Source organism: Periophthalmus magnuspinnatus, chromosome 3, assembly GCF_009829125.3.
Source record: "Periophthalmus magnuspinnatus isolate fPerMag1 chromosome 3, fPerMag1.2.pri, whole genome shotgun sequence".
In the NCBI taxonomy this organism is placed as follows: Eukaryota; Metazoa; Chordata; class Actinopteri; order Gobiiformes; family Gobiidae; genus Periophthalmus; species Periophthalmus magnuspinnatus.
Genome location: NC_047128.1, coordinates 8,454,701 through 8,470,312, shown reverse-complemented (window position 1 = coordinate 8,470,312; position 15,612 = coordinate 8,454,701). Strand labels below are relative to the sequence as shown.

The 15,612-nt window shown below is 39.2% G+C and overlaps 1 protein-coding gene across 1 annotated transcript in view; it reads right to left on the bottom strand.

The window, feature by feature from the left end:
• LOC117391745 (monoacylglycerol lipase ABHD2-like) overlaps window positions 1–15,612 on the bottom strand; it is a 61,627-nt gene that overhangs the window by 29,341 nt on the left and 16,674 nt on the right. Inside the window, exons 4-7 of the mRNA XM_033989654.2 lie at window positions 15,147–15,322; window positions 12,044–12,211; window positions 9,592–9,775; window positions 6,620–6,712 (exon numbers count right to left, since the gene is read on the bottom strand). Of these exons, the coding sequence (XP_033845545.1) occupies window positions 6,620–6,712; window positions 9,592–9,775; window positions 12,044–12,211; window positions 15,147–15,322 (621 nt within the window). The remainder of the gene's footprint in view (window positions 1–6,619; window positions 6,713–9,591; window positions 9,776–12,043; window positions 12,212–15,146; window positions 15,323–15,612) is intronic.

Below are 15,612 nucleotides of genomic sequence, written 5' to 3'. Positions count from 1 at the left end.
CGATCGGTGAAGTCCTTTTTCAGATTCTAAAACGAATATCCGTGCTTGTAGCTCATTAATGTGTTGTTGATAGTTCCGACAGCGTTTGCAGAAAGAATTCCTTTTGTCTCTTCCCCCAGACATGTTGGTGGCTCATCAAAAATTTTGTTTAAAAATGTAAAAATTGTTTAAAAGTCTTGGTTTACTTAAGAGAAAATCATAACTAACCAAATCTCCCAGCAATGGAAGAGGTAAAATGATTAAAAAAGCAAAGTAAGGAGGAAGCAACAGGAGCAAGCAAGGTTTGCGTCTGCACTCTTCAGAAGCAGGAAGTAGAAACGCCTATTAGACCTACTGAATGACTCTACGCATAGGATAATGAGCGTCTCAGATGACTCTTTGACAAAACCAGTGCCCCCGGCTTAGATTCCGCATTAAAACACATTAAACCTACACATTATTAGACCTACTGAATGACTCTATGCATGGAATAATGATCGTCTCAGATGACTCTTTGACAAAACCAGCGCCCCCGGCTTAGATTCCGCATTAAAACACATTTATATGCATATTTCACGTAGAATTTCTCGTATAAATGAAAGAAATTATCGGAGGTTGTGTAACTTGGTTGACATCAATATTACTAACAAACCTAATTCCCAGGCATCAAATCAATCCCAATCAAACACAAATAAAGCTATTATTCTAATACGCTAGTCATATTTGATATGCAAAACTTCAAAACAAGGAAGGGACTGGGAATTATACATATTATACATATGAATGTGCGTAATATTATATCTAAATTAGATTACATTAAAGTCTGGGCAGATCAAACAGACCCAGATATACTTATATTTTCTGAAACCTTGCTATCAAATAAAATAAGTGATAAGGAAATCAATATTGAAAACTATAAAACTTTTCGATGTGACAGACAATCTAAAGGAGGTGGCGTTGTTATTTATGTCAAAGATCACCTGTCTGTGGAACTTTTATTTTTCTGGTGAGTGTCTGTCTGTTAGTTATCAGCAATAGCCAATTTTTTATCAGGATCATTTGCATATTTATTGTGCCCCTTCAGCCCCTAAAAATGCTCTTAGTGATCTGTTCATGATGCTTTCTAAGCTGGAAAATTACGAGACCCTGATAATGGGCGACATAAATATTAACTGGCTGCAATGGCCTAAAAGTATCGGACTCTTTCTCCATAGTTTGCATTGCTTTCAATCTTATTTAATTTCTATGCCGAATAGATCCTACAAATTTAAATAAAGGCACACTCATTGATGTCATCTTAACAAACAAACCCATAGTTATAAGGCAAATGGAGTTTTTACACTTGATTTTACTGACCATTGTCCAATTGGATGTATCCAAAATACAAAAGTGAAAAACACGCATCCATGTGTAAAGGTCAGAAGATCATATAAACATTTGAATGAGCAGGCCGTCATCAATGACTTGTATAACAGTGAGATCATCTGATAACATCAGCATTCCCTAACCATGATATGGCCTTGGAAATTTTTATTAATACATTTAATGAAATTGTAGACCAGCATGCGCCTAAAAGAAAAATTAGAATGAAAAACTGTAATAATCCCTGGTTCAACTCAGAAACTACACGAATAATTAGAGAAAGAAATGCTGCCTGGAAAACCGCTCATACAGCTGGGTCAGAGTTGGATTGGGTATCTTTTCGTCAAGAAGAGAAAAATATTTATCAGCAGTTAGAAAGACAATTAAAGCCGCAAGCGGCATCGAACGGCCCTCGCAGGCCGTGCTTCGCACTCGGCCGACCCGGCACTCCCTGTGGGTGGCACTAACGTGCCACTTGTCCCTTTTTTATTGGGGCTTTGGGCTGCATTTTGCATGAAACAACTCAAAAGACATCGGAAGTGCTGATGCACAAAATGCAAAGACATGGGTGAAAAATATGACATGGGTCTGATTGACTTTTTTGATCAGGATGACATGACGAGTCATGGTGCCAAATTTCACATTATTCCATGAAACTAATATTTTTCCCATGAATGGGATAACATTGGCAGTTTGGCACATCGCCATGGCAACACGGTGCAAAAGACGACATAGGTGTGATTGACTTTATTGATTGGGATGACCCAATGGAATTTTGTGTCAAATTTGGTAACATTTGGGAAAACAAAATTTTGTCACCCCATTTTTTTATGCCCAATAATGCAAGATATAAAAAAAATTTTTTTTCGCCAGACCTGAATTTTGGGCAAAATTTGGTGAGTTTTTGAATATGTTCAGGGGGTCAAATTCCTGCTCAAAGAGTAGAAGAAGAAAAAAAGAAAAAAAAAAAAGAAAAAATTAAAACTGCAAGCAGTGATAAAGGCCCTCGCCACCCCTTGCGACCGCGGAGATCACGCCACCGCGGAGATCCTGCCTTTCGTTCCCGCTTACATCACTCCTCCCCCCAAAATCAGCGACTGAGTAATACTACTTCATTCATTCCAAAGAGACCATTTATGACATTGTCACGTCCGCACGGTTGGAAATAGAGGTATGTCTTCAATGGCTTTTTTGTTCAGTATGATGAGAGGAATATGTGTACCAAATTGCAATGGTCTATGACACAGTAATTATTTTTCATCCTTGTTATCCAAAACCCATGTATTTCAAAGAGAAATGTCAGATGTTGCCATGGCAACACCTTTGAAAATAGAGGTATGTCTTCAATGACTTTTTTGTTAGGAATAAAGAATAATGGAAATTTTTTTTCCACCCATTATTTTTCTCCTAAACCATATCACATCCCCATCACAAATAAAGCCCTTGTGAATTTTTTCTGAAGTCCACAACAAATCGATTGTCTTCTATGAATTTTTGAAAATGAAATTTGAAGAGGGCGCTAGAGAGCCATTTTGTGAGAGAGTGCCTTGATTTGCATATCATTGCGTTCAGCTCACAAATGTGCATAAACGCTGTATTAGCGTTTTCCCAACAAAAAATGTGTGAAAGAGAAATATTTTTTTTAAATATTCCAAAATTTGCAATTTTGTTGAAAAATCACCCTGACCACAGCCGAAGTCATAATCAAAATGTAATTGATAATCTTTAATCACACATGGGTTTAGTGGGATTTGGCCAAATTTGAAGTGTTTGTGATGAAAACTGTGCGAGAAAATGTCCTGAATGCGAGGGTGTGCACTTTTATCATTCCCGGGTTTGATCCAATATGGCCGACTTCCTGTACATTTTAGGGCAGGGCCATAATATAATTTTTGTCATGTCCCGACATGTACTATTTTTTGATGTGAGTTTCGGATTTTTACGTTGACTTTTTTCCGAGTCGGGCTCCCATTGGCCCCATGAAAATCAAAGTTTGAGGTGGCGCTACCGAGTCGTCTTTCGATATTTTTTCTCGGGGTCTTTTGTGACAATTAGAGCTCGGCGAGTTCTAATTTTTGACACCACTAACTGCCATGTCGGGGCATGTTTACTACTTGATTTTTGCCATTTTCCATGCTCCGGACGCGGTTTTAATGAGTCCCTCGCCGGGACGGAGTCCCAGGCTCGGGCCTAATTAAAACTGCAAGCAGTGATAAAGCGTATTCGGACCAATGCGCTCTGGCCCATTTGTATTCAGCTGTATGAATTAGACTTAATTTGTCTATTGTTTAAAAGGTGTTGTTTTATTCTGCAGTTTGCATTATTGTAGGTAAAAATATAAGATGTACACACATTAGCATCTCATCTGTGCACACGGGTGAGGCACGCACTGGTACGTTCCTGTGGAGAGTTACGGATCAGACTTTGTTTATTGTTGATATCTGGCAGAATATGGTTCAGGCAGAGATAAGCACAGAAGCTAACACGTGTCATTGCTATGACACAGTGGTCAAACACCAGAACTAACATCTAAACTTTGTATTGGAACTGGAAACATGAGGCAGTGTGGTGCCGTAAAGGCGATAATAATCGTGCGCGATGATCGCGATTATTAAAAAATCCCACGAACGATTAATTGTGGACCTTTTTTATCTCGATTAACGATATTATCGTATATCGTCCCATCCCTACACCCTATTTGAAAGCAGCCATTTTGAATCAAAATATGCAGATGTCCAAAATCTAGACCTCGTAGTGTAACAAACTTGTCCTAGAGTTTTTATATGACGGATGCCAAATTGATTCAACATGGCTCAACAACATCAGGACATATCTGGGATCAAAAGTTGTTGAAAGAATTCGTCTGAGTCTCAGGGTGCGGTCATAATGAGCTTTTAATGAAGTAGCCATTTTGAAAGTAAAAAATCCCCTGAAACTTTGCAAACGTTTTCAGATTATAACTTCCCAATGTGGGGTTAGTGTATTTGTGTATTTTAATGACCTGGACGTAATGGTATACAAGTTAAACCAAAAAAAAATCCAGCACTCATACAAACTTGTCATAGGGTTTTCATCCAACAGACTTCAAAGTGAGGCAGCATCATCAGGACATATCTGGGATCAAAAGTTGTTGAAAGAATTCGTCTAAGTCTCAGGGTGCGGTCATAATGAGCTTTTAATGAAGTAGCCATTTTGAAAGTAAAAAATCCCCTGAAACTTTGCAAACGTTTTCAGATTATAACTTCCCAATGTGGGGTTTGTGTATTTTAATGACCTGGACGTAATGGTATACAAGTTAAACCAAAAAAAAATCCAGCACTCATACAAAGTTGTCATAGGGTTTTCATCCAACAGACTTCAAAGTGAGGCAGCATCATCAGGACATATCCGGGGTCAAAAGTTGTTAATAATTTAGTTAAGTCTCAGGGTGTGGTCATAATGAGCTCCGATTCCAACAAACCCAATGTCACATGTGTGTATTTTGATGAGCTGGACAAAATGATGTGTGGATTAAAAATGTATCTTTAAAAATGGCTCTCCAGTGCCCCCTGCCCAACTGCTCCTTGCTGACACACCTATGATGGATCCTTGGCTTTTTCTTATCTTAGATTCTTTTTGTTTGGCTTGGTGATTCCAGACGTTTATGGGTTGGCCAGCTCACCATGGTCTTTTTCTTTTGTTCCTTTGCTTTTTTCGGGCATGAGGTTAGTCAAGAGTTTTTGCCAACATTTTTAAAAATAAAGAACCAGAAAGTTTAAAAAAAGTAATAAAAAACTTTGAACCCTTACTTTTGTTTCCTGTGTCCTTATTAAATATGTTTTGATCTACTTTTCGGTCCAAACATCCACAAAGTTAGTATGAGGCTAGTGGCAAATAATGTTAAGAGGACAATTAACTTGCTAGAATATTTACTAGCCAAACTCTTGAACCTCTCCTATTTGACCATCCTTACCAAATCTGTTCCACTACTCCTTAAGAAACTACTGAATTCATGGAAATTCACTCCAAACTTTCCCTCATATTGGAAATTCACTCCAAACTTTCCCTCATATTTTGCCTGCCTAATCTGATCCGTCATATAAAGTGATCTTGTTCTGGTTCTCGGCTCTGCTCAGCTCCACTCAGCTCCAGTCTGCTCAGGCAGCAGTACTAGCACAGCTTCCACAACATACTAGAGTTTTTAATGCTTGGAGACACTATGAAGGTAGACAAAATGCAAGCTAAACCTAGCAGTTAAAATAAAGCTGTTTGAGAAATAAATCGAGTTGTGTATGAGTTAGGCTTGTGGATGGTTAGGCTGTGTAAAGCAGTGAATGGAGGTCAGGAGGAGATGCTATTTGCTTCCAGTGTGACTTTATTTTAATTCAGAAGCACACCACAAATAACTGAAGCCAATTAGGTCACAACTAGAGTAGAATTCATAACAGAATATGTATAAGGCCTAATTAAATAGACTAAGTTCACTAAAGCCTAATTAAAAAGGCCCAAATTTCCTCAAATATGTTCACACTATATTTTAGAGCCCTTTAAATATTACATAACATGGAGATTTAAAAATCACAACAATAATATTGCCAACAATTATAAATCTATATAATCTATAGGCATATATTTTTCTCCTGCATACATGCACATGGGCAAAAACTTGGGGGAAACACTGTTCTGAAATATCAGATAGTACACACCAGCTTTCATTCTGTTTACATCACTGCCACAGACATAATGCCCTGACAGACAGTATAAGAGAAGTTTTTCCTCCAAATACTAACTGCACTGGGAGTATATTATAATTGTAGTAGAGTCATTTTGAATCCACCCAATCTCTACTCTGCTCACATGAATTTAATGCCCTGCTATGGTAGATTCCAGGCAAAGCAAAACATCTCAATGTTATTACCACCAACTGGCTAAAACTGTATCCCCCAACACTGGAAAAATGGACTCAAAGGGTGAACACATGGAGGACATTACAGATAACCCTTTCCTCAGGTCTGTCTCTCTCTTTAGCTTTAGAATTGAAATAATCTCTATACATAGAAACTCTAAATACAATGTACTGCTATTCGTTTGTTGATGCCATCTCTCTTTTTATGTGGTTTGAAAGGTGTGTGACTACTACTGCTAGTCAAGGATTGGTTTTGATAAAAAAAAATACAAAAAAACATCTCCATGGAGACAAGTGGATGCCATACCCGCCACCAGAAAATTTACAAAGAGCACCTTTACCATGATAAGAAAAACACATTTGTCCCATAGTTTCCCAGAGTTTGCCCTGTACCTGTGTGAGAGGATGATCTTCTTCATGTTGTCGGCCATGAGGAAGTTATAGAATCGTCTGAAGTGGTCCCACTGCAGGAAGGTTTCTTGAGCCCTAAAGGAGCACAAGGAGTCACCGGAGAGCTTTCAGTGACCAGCTCATACCGCACCAAAATGTTCCAGTTTCACGTCACTAATAATGAATAGGGCTGAAAGATATGACAGAAAGGCATATTCAGAATAGCAAAATGTGTCAAAAAAGAAAAGTAAATCAGGACCAAAAACTAGACTAGTGACAATATCAGGACTAAAATATAACTTGAATGAATATTTTCATTTTAAACTCTATAAGAAGTCATCTCTGTAAAAACAAATCCAGAGACTTAATAATTATGAATGAAAAATAAAAACAATAATTACCGTAAATTTCGGATTATAAGCCGCTACTTTTTTTCCACGCTTTGAACCCTGCGGCTTTTACAGCAGTGCGGCTTATATATGGAATTTTACTGGATAACGGCCCCTGGGGGGCGCTCTCTAGCTGTAAACGTAAAAGTGAGACAGACGTGGGGAAAGATTCTGCTCTGAAGAATTCACTAGTTTTGATTTTGAACGATCATTTTGCGCATCATGAAATGGATATGATGCAGTTTTTAAGATAAAGAAACAGAAAGGAAACAGAGCAGGGGTCGGCCTTTAACACGCAAAGAGCCATTTGGACCCACTTTCCACGTAAAATAAAACACTGGGAGCCGCAAATACTTTTTGACATCTAAAATGAAGATAACACTGTATAATAACAATAATGTAACGGAATAATGTAGGTTTTACTTTCACGGACAAGCCTTCTACACGTGGCAGATAAATATGGCAAAAACAACTCAAGTGCATTAAAAAAATACAACTCACCAAACCGCTGCATCATGCATCGCGCTGATTATGTGATTATGTCTACTCTACTCCGCAGTTTCTTTAAAAAAAACAACAACAAAAAAACTCGTAGCGTATCGTTTAATCCCAGGTGCTTATTCTCCATGTGCCAAAGCAGTTTTGAAGGTTTCATTGCCTTATTTGCTTTTCCCGTATGTTACGCAGCGCGGACTGTGCGCGTGAGTCACCTGAGCGACAAACCCAGATTTTAAGTAGGCATTGTCTGTTAAATTTATCTTTCTTTTTCTTGGAGGTCGTAGTCTCCTCTTCTGGCTCCTCAGTTGTCCTTTTCCCCTTTGTTAAAAAGATCTCCAAAGACTTTTGTTTTGGCTCATTTTCACTCGCTTGTGGCTCTACTTTTGTGCGTCGTGTCTGATGTGTTATACGTGATACGTCATCGCAGAGACAAGAGCGGATAATAAACTTGCTACTACATCAAATAGATTTCTGTGGCGATTTCCAGCAGGATTTTCATGATACATCTACGGACGAGCTTATTAGTGTGTCATTAGGGACGGGCCAAAGTTGCTCCTGACCCCTGTGCACACAGCGTCTGAAAATCAGGGCTCTTTACGCAGGACTGTGAGCTGTGTCTGTGTCAGTTCCCAAGCCACGCAGAGCCGCAGTATAAGGCTGAAAGAGGCGCATACGGCTCCGGAGCCGCGAGTTGCCGACCCCTGAAATAGAGCCACTGCACGTAAGCTCGACATCAATGAATCCAACTTGGTCAATGTAAAAAGACGACAAAAGTTTTCAGAGGAAATAAAAGCAGATTTTCCGTGTTGGTGCAGCTTTATTTTCTAAACCTGCAGGTGTGTTCATCCCGTGTTGTTGTCGTGTTGGTGCCAATTTTCAGGCAGTTTAAAAAAAAGCGTGTCGGTGCAGCGTCTTTCTGTGTAAATATCTCATGTTACAATATGAAAACCTGCGGCTTTTATTCAGGTGCGGCTTATATATGTACAAAATTGATTTTCTCTTCAAATTTAGCTGGTGCGGCTTATATCAAGGTGCGCTCTGTAGTCCGAAATTTACGGGTACATTTTATTTAGTGTAGCAATACCGAGCAATTTTGGGTGGGATTGGTTTATTTAAATTAATTTCACTTTGATCTAAGGTTCTGTAACATGTTGTTTGTGGAGCCTTTTCAAAGGGAATTTCACTATTGTGTCTTCATCACAAGATCCCGAATTTCTCATTGAATTAGCACTGTGGCCCAGGTTCCTTTTGCCCCTGATGCTTTCATTCTGGAATGTATTTCTTTCCAAAATTTTTAAAAGTGGAAATAAACACTTGATCCACTTTTTCACTTCTAAACTGTGTATGTGCTGTTTGAATAGAATTATCTACTATTGTTACAGCCCTGGGCCTTAGGTTCCTTGTCCCCTTAGGTTTGTATTTGTATATTTTGTTTATGGTGTGTGTCCCCAAGTCTTCTTTTTCCCCCTTAAACATGGCCGCTGGTTCCCTGGGCCGTGATTGGAGGACCATCTTCAAGCTTCGCCCACCTCCCTTCCCATTTAAGAAGATTGGGGACACCTGCTCGTGGTATGCCTTTGTGTGTGTATCTAGTTAGTTCAGCCACTACAGGGGTAGTGGCTTTGTTCTATGAGACCCTTTGATAGTCAGTACTGACTGTGTTTGTTCATAAGATTTAGTGATGTATTGTAAAATTCGTGTTTAGATACTTTACCTTTGACTATATATGTTTAGTTCCCTTTTGTTTACCCTTACTTTCCTGTAAATTTAATTACCTCTTATTTACCATTTTTCCACCTTGGCTTTCTTTTTTGTTACTTCCCTTCTCCACATGAGCTGGGTTGTAACACTGTTCATTGTCATTTGCCTTCAGTGGCCTCTGCAATTTCAGGTAGTTGGTGACATCACACAGAACTTTCCTGATTACAGCCAGGTTTCTGATAACAAACACCTGGCTGGAGTGTGAAGTATGGATACCTGTTAGACACCTGTTTAAAATGTGGTTGTGGGTGAAGTTAAGATATTTAGTGGCACTTTAAAGGCTCTCAGCAGCAGCAGATGTGGACATGCAGTGACAGTGGGGCCTACCTGAGGGCACTGTAGCCTTGGCACACACTGACACAACACATGACTTGCTCCTGATTGGTCTGGCTCTCTCCCAGGAACTTGCACACAATGTTCCCACCCAGACTGAAGCCCACCACGATGAGCTTGGTGTGAGGGTAGGCCCGCTTTATGTAGCCCACCATGGCTGAGAACTCCCACGTGCAACCTGGGACAAGAACAGAGTACAGCATCTGAGTGATGACAATAACTCTTCTGATAGGCATGTTGGAATTCCAGCCTCATTCATTATTGATACTTTGCAGATGATGTTAAAATGCAGATGTCGATCCTAGATTATGGCTACCATCTCAAAAGATAACCAAGAACTGGCATAAATTAATGCAAGTCTATTTTGGCACAGCAAATTAAGGTGAATCTTTTGTGTTTTTCTCTCGTAATAGCTTTAAAACTAATTTGGTTATATTATTATTCTGTTCTGGGGAACTGTGTTTTTAAACTCCATGCACCTTCACTAGAATGATTTGAATAATTTCATCCCGGGAATTTCCAATCTCTACTAAACAAAAAGGCAGCTGTTACCTTGAAAACTACCGCTTCATGACATCACAAGGTGGAAAAGAGCATTTTGAGCTTTGGAGATGTAGACGGGCTAATAATAAAGGACTACTCAAACATGTGTGGATGAAACAAAACGCAACCCTTGGTATATATTTGATGAGGTAACAACATTCATCATTTTGTGTAACATAGGACCATTAAATATGATTGGACAATAAATTAATGTGATGTGAAGCCTAGGAAGACACAGTGTTAATGTGATGATCTCTTGCAATTCCACACTTATATCATTTGAAATGTTAAATATTAGCTAAAAATACAAACAATGATGTGGTTATTACATCTTGGTTATAATTAGAAGAGGTCATAGGTCAGTATACAATATAAAAAATACTGAGCAGTTTTCCAACTTTCACATTTTATCAAAAATTTTTTACTCAACATTTTGGGATTTTGGCCAGCTAAGAAGTATAGCATACACAGTTCAAAGAACAGAAGATAAGAAATGGATGGAGCTAGCTATTGTAACCAACTAGCTCTGAAATGCTACAGACCTTATCAACCCTGGATGTGTCCCAGGATGTCATGGACCCTACCTGCGCTACACTGAGACTCTTGTTTGAGCCTTCTATTATTGTATTGTACTACTCAACATGCTTAAATTGCCACTTAGGGACAAATTAAGTGGTATCTATAGATGAAAGAGTTGGTTATATCAATCAACCAAACACAAAATCTATATTCTTTTTGCTAGTGATGGGTCCACAAACTCACCATTAGCCTTGTGGCTCACATTGAACTAAACTTTCAGTTAGATGACATATGGTGACACTATGGAAGGAACTGAAGTTATAACATGTTGACCTGACTGGCTGAGGGTACACCATGAGTATTTGCACATATAGACAAACCAGACCAAGACTTTTGGACATTTCTGAGGTCCACCTTAAATCAAGTCCACTATGACTGTCCTAGCTATTTTTATGTTTCGGGGGTTTCAGAGTGATGACATTAGCACTGTTGCCATAACAATTACAAATTAAAAACAAAATACGACATCTTTTGAATTGTGGATCCTCACCTATGAACATATGAGACCTATGAAGACATTTAAAGATGAATATAAAGGATGTGGATCCTGTGAAATCTTGTCATGGAAAACAGATTCAGAAATTTGGCTTTGGTATTTAGATATTTTTAGGGATTTATTTATTTATAGTCATTGTCACAGAAGAACAACGAAATTGCGTTTGGAGCATCCCATAAAGTGCAAACCCATAAATAGATACCCCTTAAACCCAAGTGTAAACATTGACCCAGTGTGGCCTCAGTACAACATGAGACAGTTCTTATAGCAGCATGACGAGGGCGTGTCAAGTAACGTGCACAAACAGGGACATTCAGACAGAGACCTGAGAATCATGACAAAAAAGCAACAGTGTAACCAGTTCAGTGTTATTAAGAGTTGGATATGTTTTTTTGTCCGTGAGAGGAGGGCAGAGAGGGGCCAAGAGGGGAGAGGGGCAGAATTCAGGAGCCTCACAGCCTGTGGATACAGTTGGCCAGTCTGGATGTTCTGGCCCGTATGGACCTGTACCTTCTCCCTGAGGGCAGCCGGTGAAAAAGATGGTACGCAGGGTGATGTTGGTCCCGCAGGATGTTGTGCACTCTTCTCAGACAGCGAAGGGAGTAGATGGTTTGTGATCTGAGAGTAGTGCAAGTAGTCCTTCACAGGCCATAAGTGTAGTCTACCTACACTCTAAACCAAGTGAGCCTCTCTCAAGTGAATAGTAATTAGCATTCTGTTCTATTGGAGACAAGTGGTTGTGTATTTATAGAGCTATTCTACTATATAGATGGATGTGACCAGGGGGTAGTTAAAATGTCAACATAGCTTCTTAGTGCTTGTGCTTACCGTACGTGAACATGCGCGGAGACGTCAGCTCGATATTGGGCAGAGCCCCCAGGTGGTTGAGCACAGCACAACGGTAGCCCTCTTTCTGGGAATGATCCACAAATGTTCGGATGTAATGCTTCTCACTGTGGTTTCCAATCCCAGGGCATATCACCATGGTGATGTCCTCTGTGTACATAAAGCAAAAGGGAACTTAGACATCTGCAGCAAAGTTAGCACAAAGAGAAATATTAATATAGCCACAAGCGGCAATGATAGGCCCTCGCCCACACCACGACCTGCAGCTTAGCCAAGTTTAATCCAATATGGCTGACCCCTAGTTGAGCGGAGGGTGTTGCCGTAATATTGTATACTTGTCTTGTTATGATCTCTTTTACAAGTGTTATGTATAATTACAGTGTTTCCCATAGGTTTCCAAGTTCGGCTACGATGACATACTGGTGCACGTTGATGGAGAAAAATATAGATATTAAACATGAATTAATTAAACATTAAATAGATAATATAGATTTATAATTACTTGTCATTTATCTTCCTGTTATATTTAAATTGTTTATAACAATGAAATGGCTGTAAAACACCTTATAAAACATACTTGCATATATAATTAAGTGAGATTATAATTTCATAATTTCATGTTAAGGCTTTAATCATTTACAGTAATGAATTATGTTATGACCTAATACAGTCATTTATGGTGTACTTTTGAATAAAAGCAGTAGCAAGTTTCACTTATCCTCTCACTCCTTTATAACCCATGCTCGATGCAAACTTTAAGTGTGTTGGCATCTGTTTGGCACATGAATTGAACTAGCAGGTTTGCCTTGAATTTAGTTTATTTACAAAGTGCCACTGGGTATTAGTATGCATTTTATTATCATCTACAAACTGTAGTTTAATTTACTCCTGACCTGGAACAATTTCTGCATCTGCGTGTTGCTGGAGAACAAGTTGGGTCGACTAGAGCACAGAACAAAACCCGGACCAGATAATTATAAATAACCATTATAATTATAAAACAGTTTCTGAAAGTGTAGATTTTTTGCCTTTTTTAGCTACTTGTGTATTCACAGTGAAGTTGTAGGAATAAAAAGAAAACCACATTTTGGTTGGTGGAGGTCTTCAAAGGCTTCTGAGAACTTCTGAGGTCATTTGGAATAGATTATGAGGAGGATTTAAAGTCCAGGGGAGAGAGGATCACACATCTCCCTATCTATACAATGGTATAGTACAGTAGCAAGGCACATGCAACACATGTCTGAGCAACAATATCAATTCGAACTGAACCACGGCCTGGTGATGTCACACAGCACTGTTTGTTTAAGAGATATTTCATGGCCCTGATCTTATTTTCTCCACTAAAGCAAAACAATCAGTCACATCTGCATCCTGCTGTGATACTCCTCTGTAACTTTATGGATTAAACAAAACTGTGGAGAAGCGAGGACAACAGCAGACAAGGCATCAAAAATTCTGTCTGTCCACAGTCCTTATTGAAGGTAAGCGCAGTTTCAACGTGACTTTTGGGGCAAAGTTCATTCACTTTTTTCCTGTTATCTTGAATCCTCACCACGCACAAGGGCTCATAAAAACATACTTTGTGCGTGTGCGCGTACATTAGCAGTTGTGGCATGCTTTGGCCCATCTCCTCCAACCAGGTCTAGCCCACTTAAACTGCACTCCCTTAATGTGTATTTAACAGATTCATATATTTTTTTCTAACTACATCATTTGGTGGGATAGTATGTTGTAAATATTCATCATAACTTTAAATCAGTCGTCGGTGAAGAACTTTAGAAAACAAAGTTGTAAAATAAAACAATTGAGTTCTAAAACTGAGTCCCTCTACCTACGTCATAAACTCATCAACTCCATCCAAAATGTATAGACAATGGCTGTGTCCTAAAGTCCACACCATTCCCTGCTTAGGGCATTATTTAGGTCCAAATGGCCAGTTGGTGAAAAAGTAGTGTACCTTGAAAGGTAGTGGGGATCGGTGGTCACTAGAATAGACAATATATATAGACACAATGCATTGCAGGAGTCAGAAAAACAACAGTGGCAGGTCTTTAACTGGATACAACACAACTGAACGAAAGCAGATACAAGAGCTGGTTTATCACACTGTTGATCCCCGATTATGAATAAAACACTCATTGCTGTGTAAAGTTGCTGCTGTTTATTTTTGGCTTGAGGTGTTAAAGTGATAATTTCCATATCTATGACAAAAAAACAAAAACAATCCATTTATGTGAGACAAAGCTTGTCAAAAACTTGTATGGATATTAGTCCATAGATGCTTGTGCCACTCCAATCTGATCATTATTTATGACAGAAATCAGCTTTTATCAGTTTAGCTGACTTTTTTCATCCAGATGTCAGAGTCACATGACCCAAAAGTAGTGAGCTGTGTACCCGAATTGCTCTGACTGTGTGTACTATAGAGTCCGCTAAAGATTGTGGGGCTATGAAGTGAATGAGGCGTTAGTCAATGAGGGGCTAGTCAATGAGGGGCTAGTCAGTGAGGGGCTAATCAATGAGGGGCTATTGAATGTGGGGCTAGGGACTAGGGTGGATATTCGGACACAGCCAATATGCTCTGTGCACAGCAGCACACTAGCTAGGTCACTGTGTCTCATAGCCAATAGCCATTTTTATTAAAATTGGAAAAAAATAAAACAACCCTCTAAAATCCAAATGTATTAAATAAATAATAACAACCCAATCATTTGTAGAATACTACAGTTTGTGGCATTGTTTTAATATTTATTACACCTCAAAATCAGCATTAGCGATAGAAAGACACAGACATCTATCTAAACACAGAAGTGTCCAGTGAAGTATTCATTTTATTTGTGTAGTTTTTAACATGTCAGTGACATCCACTTGCAGCTCCCTGTCTACTGCCTGATCTTTATTTATTAATAAATATATATATTTATTTATCTTTATTTATAATTCTAGCGTGATTTGGCAAAAATATCAGATAAAATTGGACAAGAAGTAGTGATGCTAACACTGAGGCACCACTGTTCACAGAGCCTATTTACACCCCCCCATCCCCTTCTACATCAGAGAGTGAGGTGTCTGCTAAAGCCCTTACCTCCTGTCTGGTGGTCCCCGAGGGGCTCGAACAGGTCAAAGGTGGCCGTGGCCCCGTCTTGCATAGGGAGGTACTTCCTGACTCCACACGGGTGAGGGGAACTAACCCGGCCCAGCTTCCCGTACAGTGCAGTCTGCAGATGCCCGCTCTTTCCCCACAGCAGAGGAGGGATGTACCTGGGGGGCACAGGAGTGCAGCATCAGTAAATGGAAGAGCTGTGGATATAAGACTGTTCACAACAACTACATCCATCCAAATGAAAATTTTGATTTGATTTCGATGAATCTTGCAGCCCTATAAAGTTGTTAAATGGTCTATCAGCTGATTGAAGACAATGAACGTGTACAATTTCCTCTTTTTTAGCAATGACACATTTTGCTTTAAAAAGATTGCCATTTATCATGATAGATCCTTGTTGGCTTAAAACAAATGTAAAGATTGTGTTAGCGGTGACTGGCAGTTAATG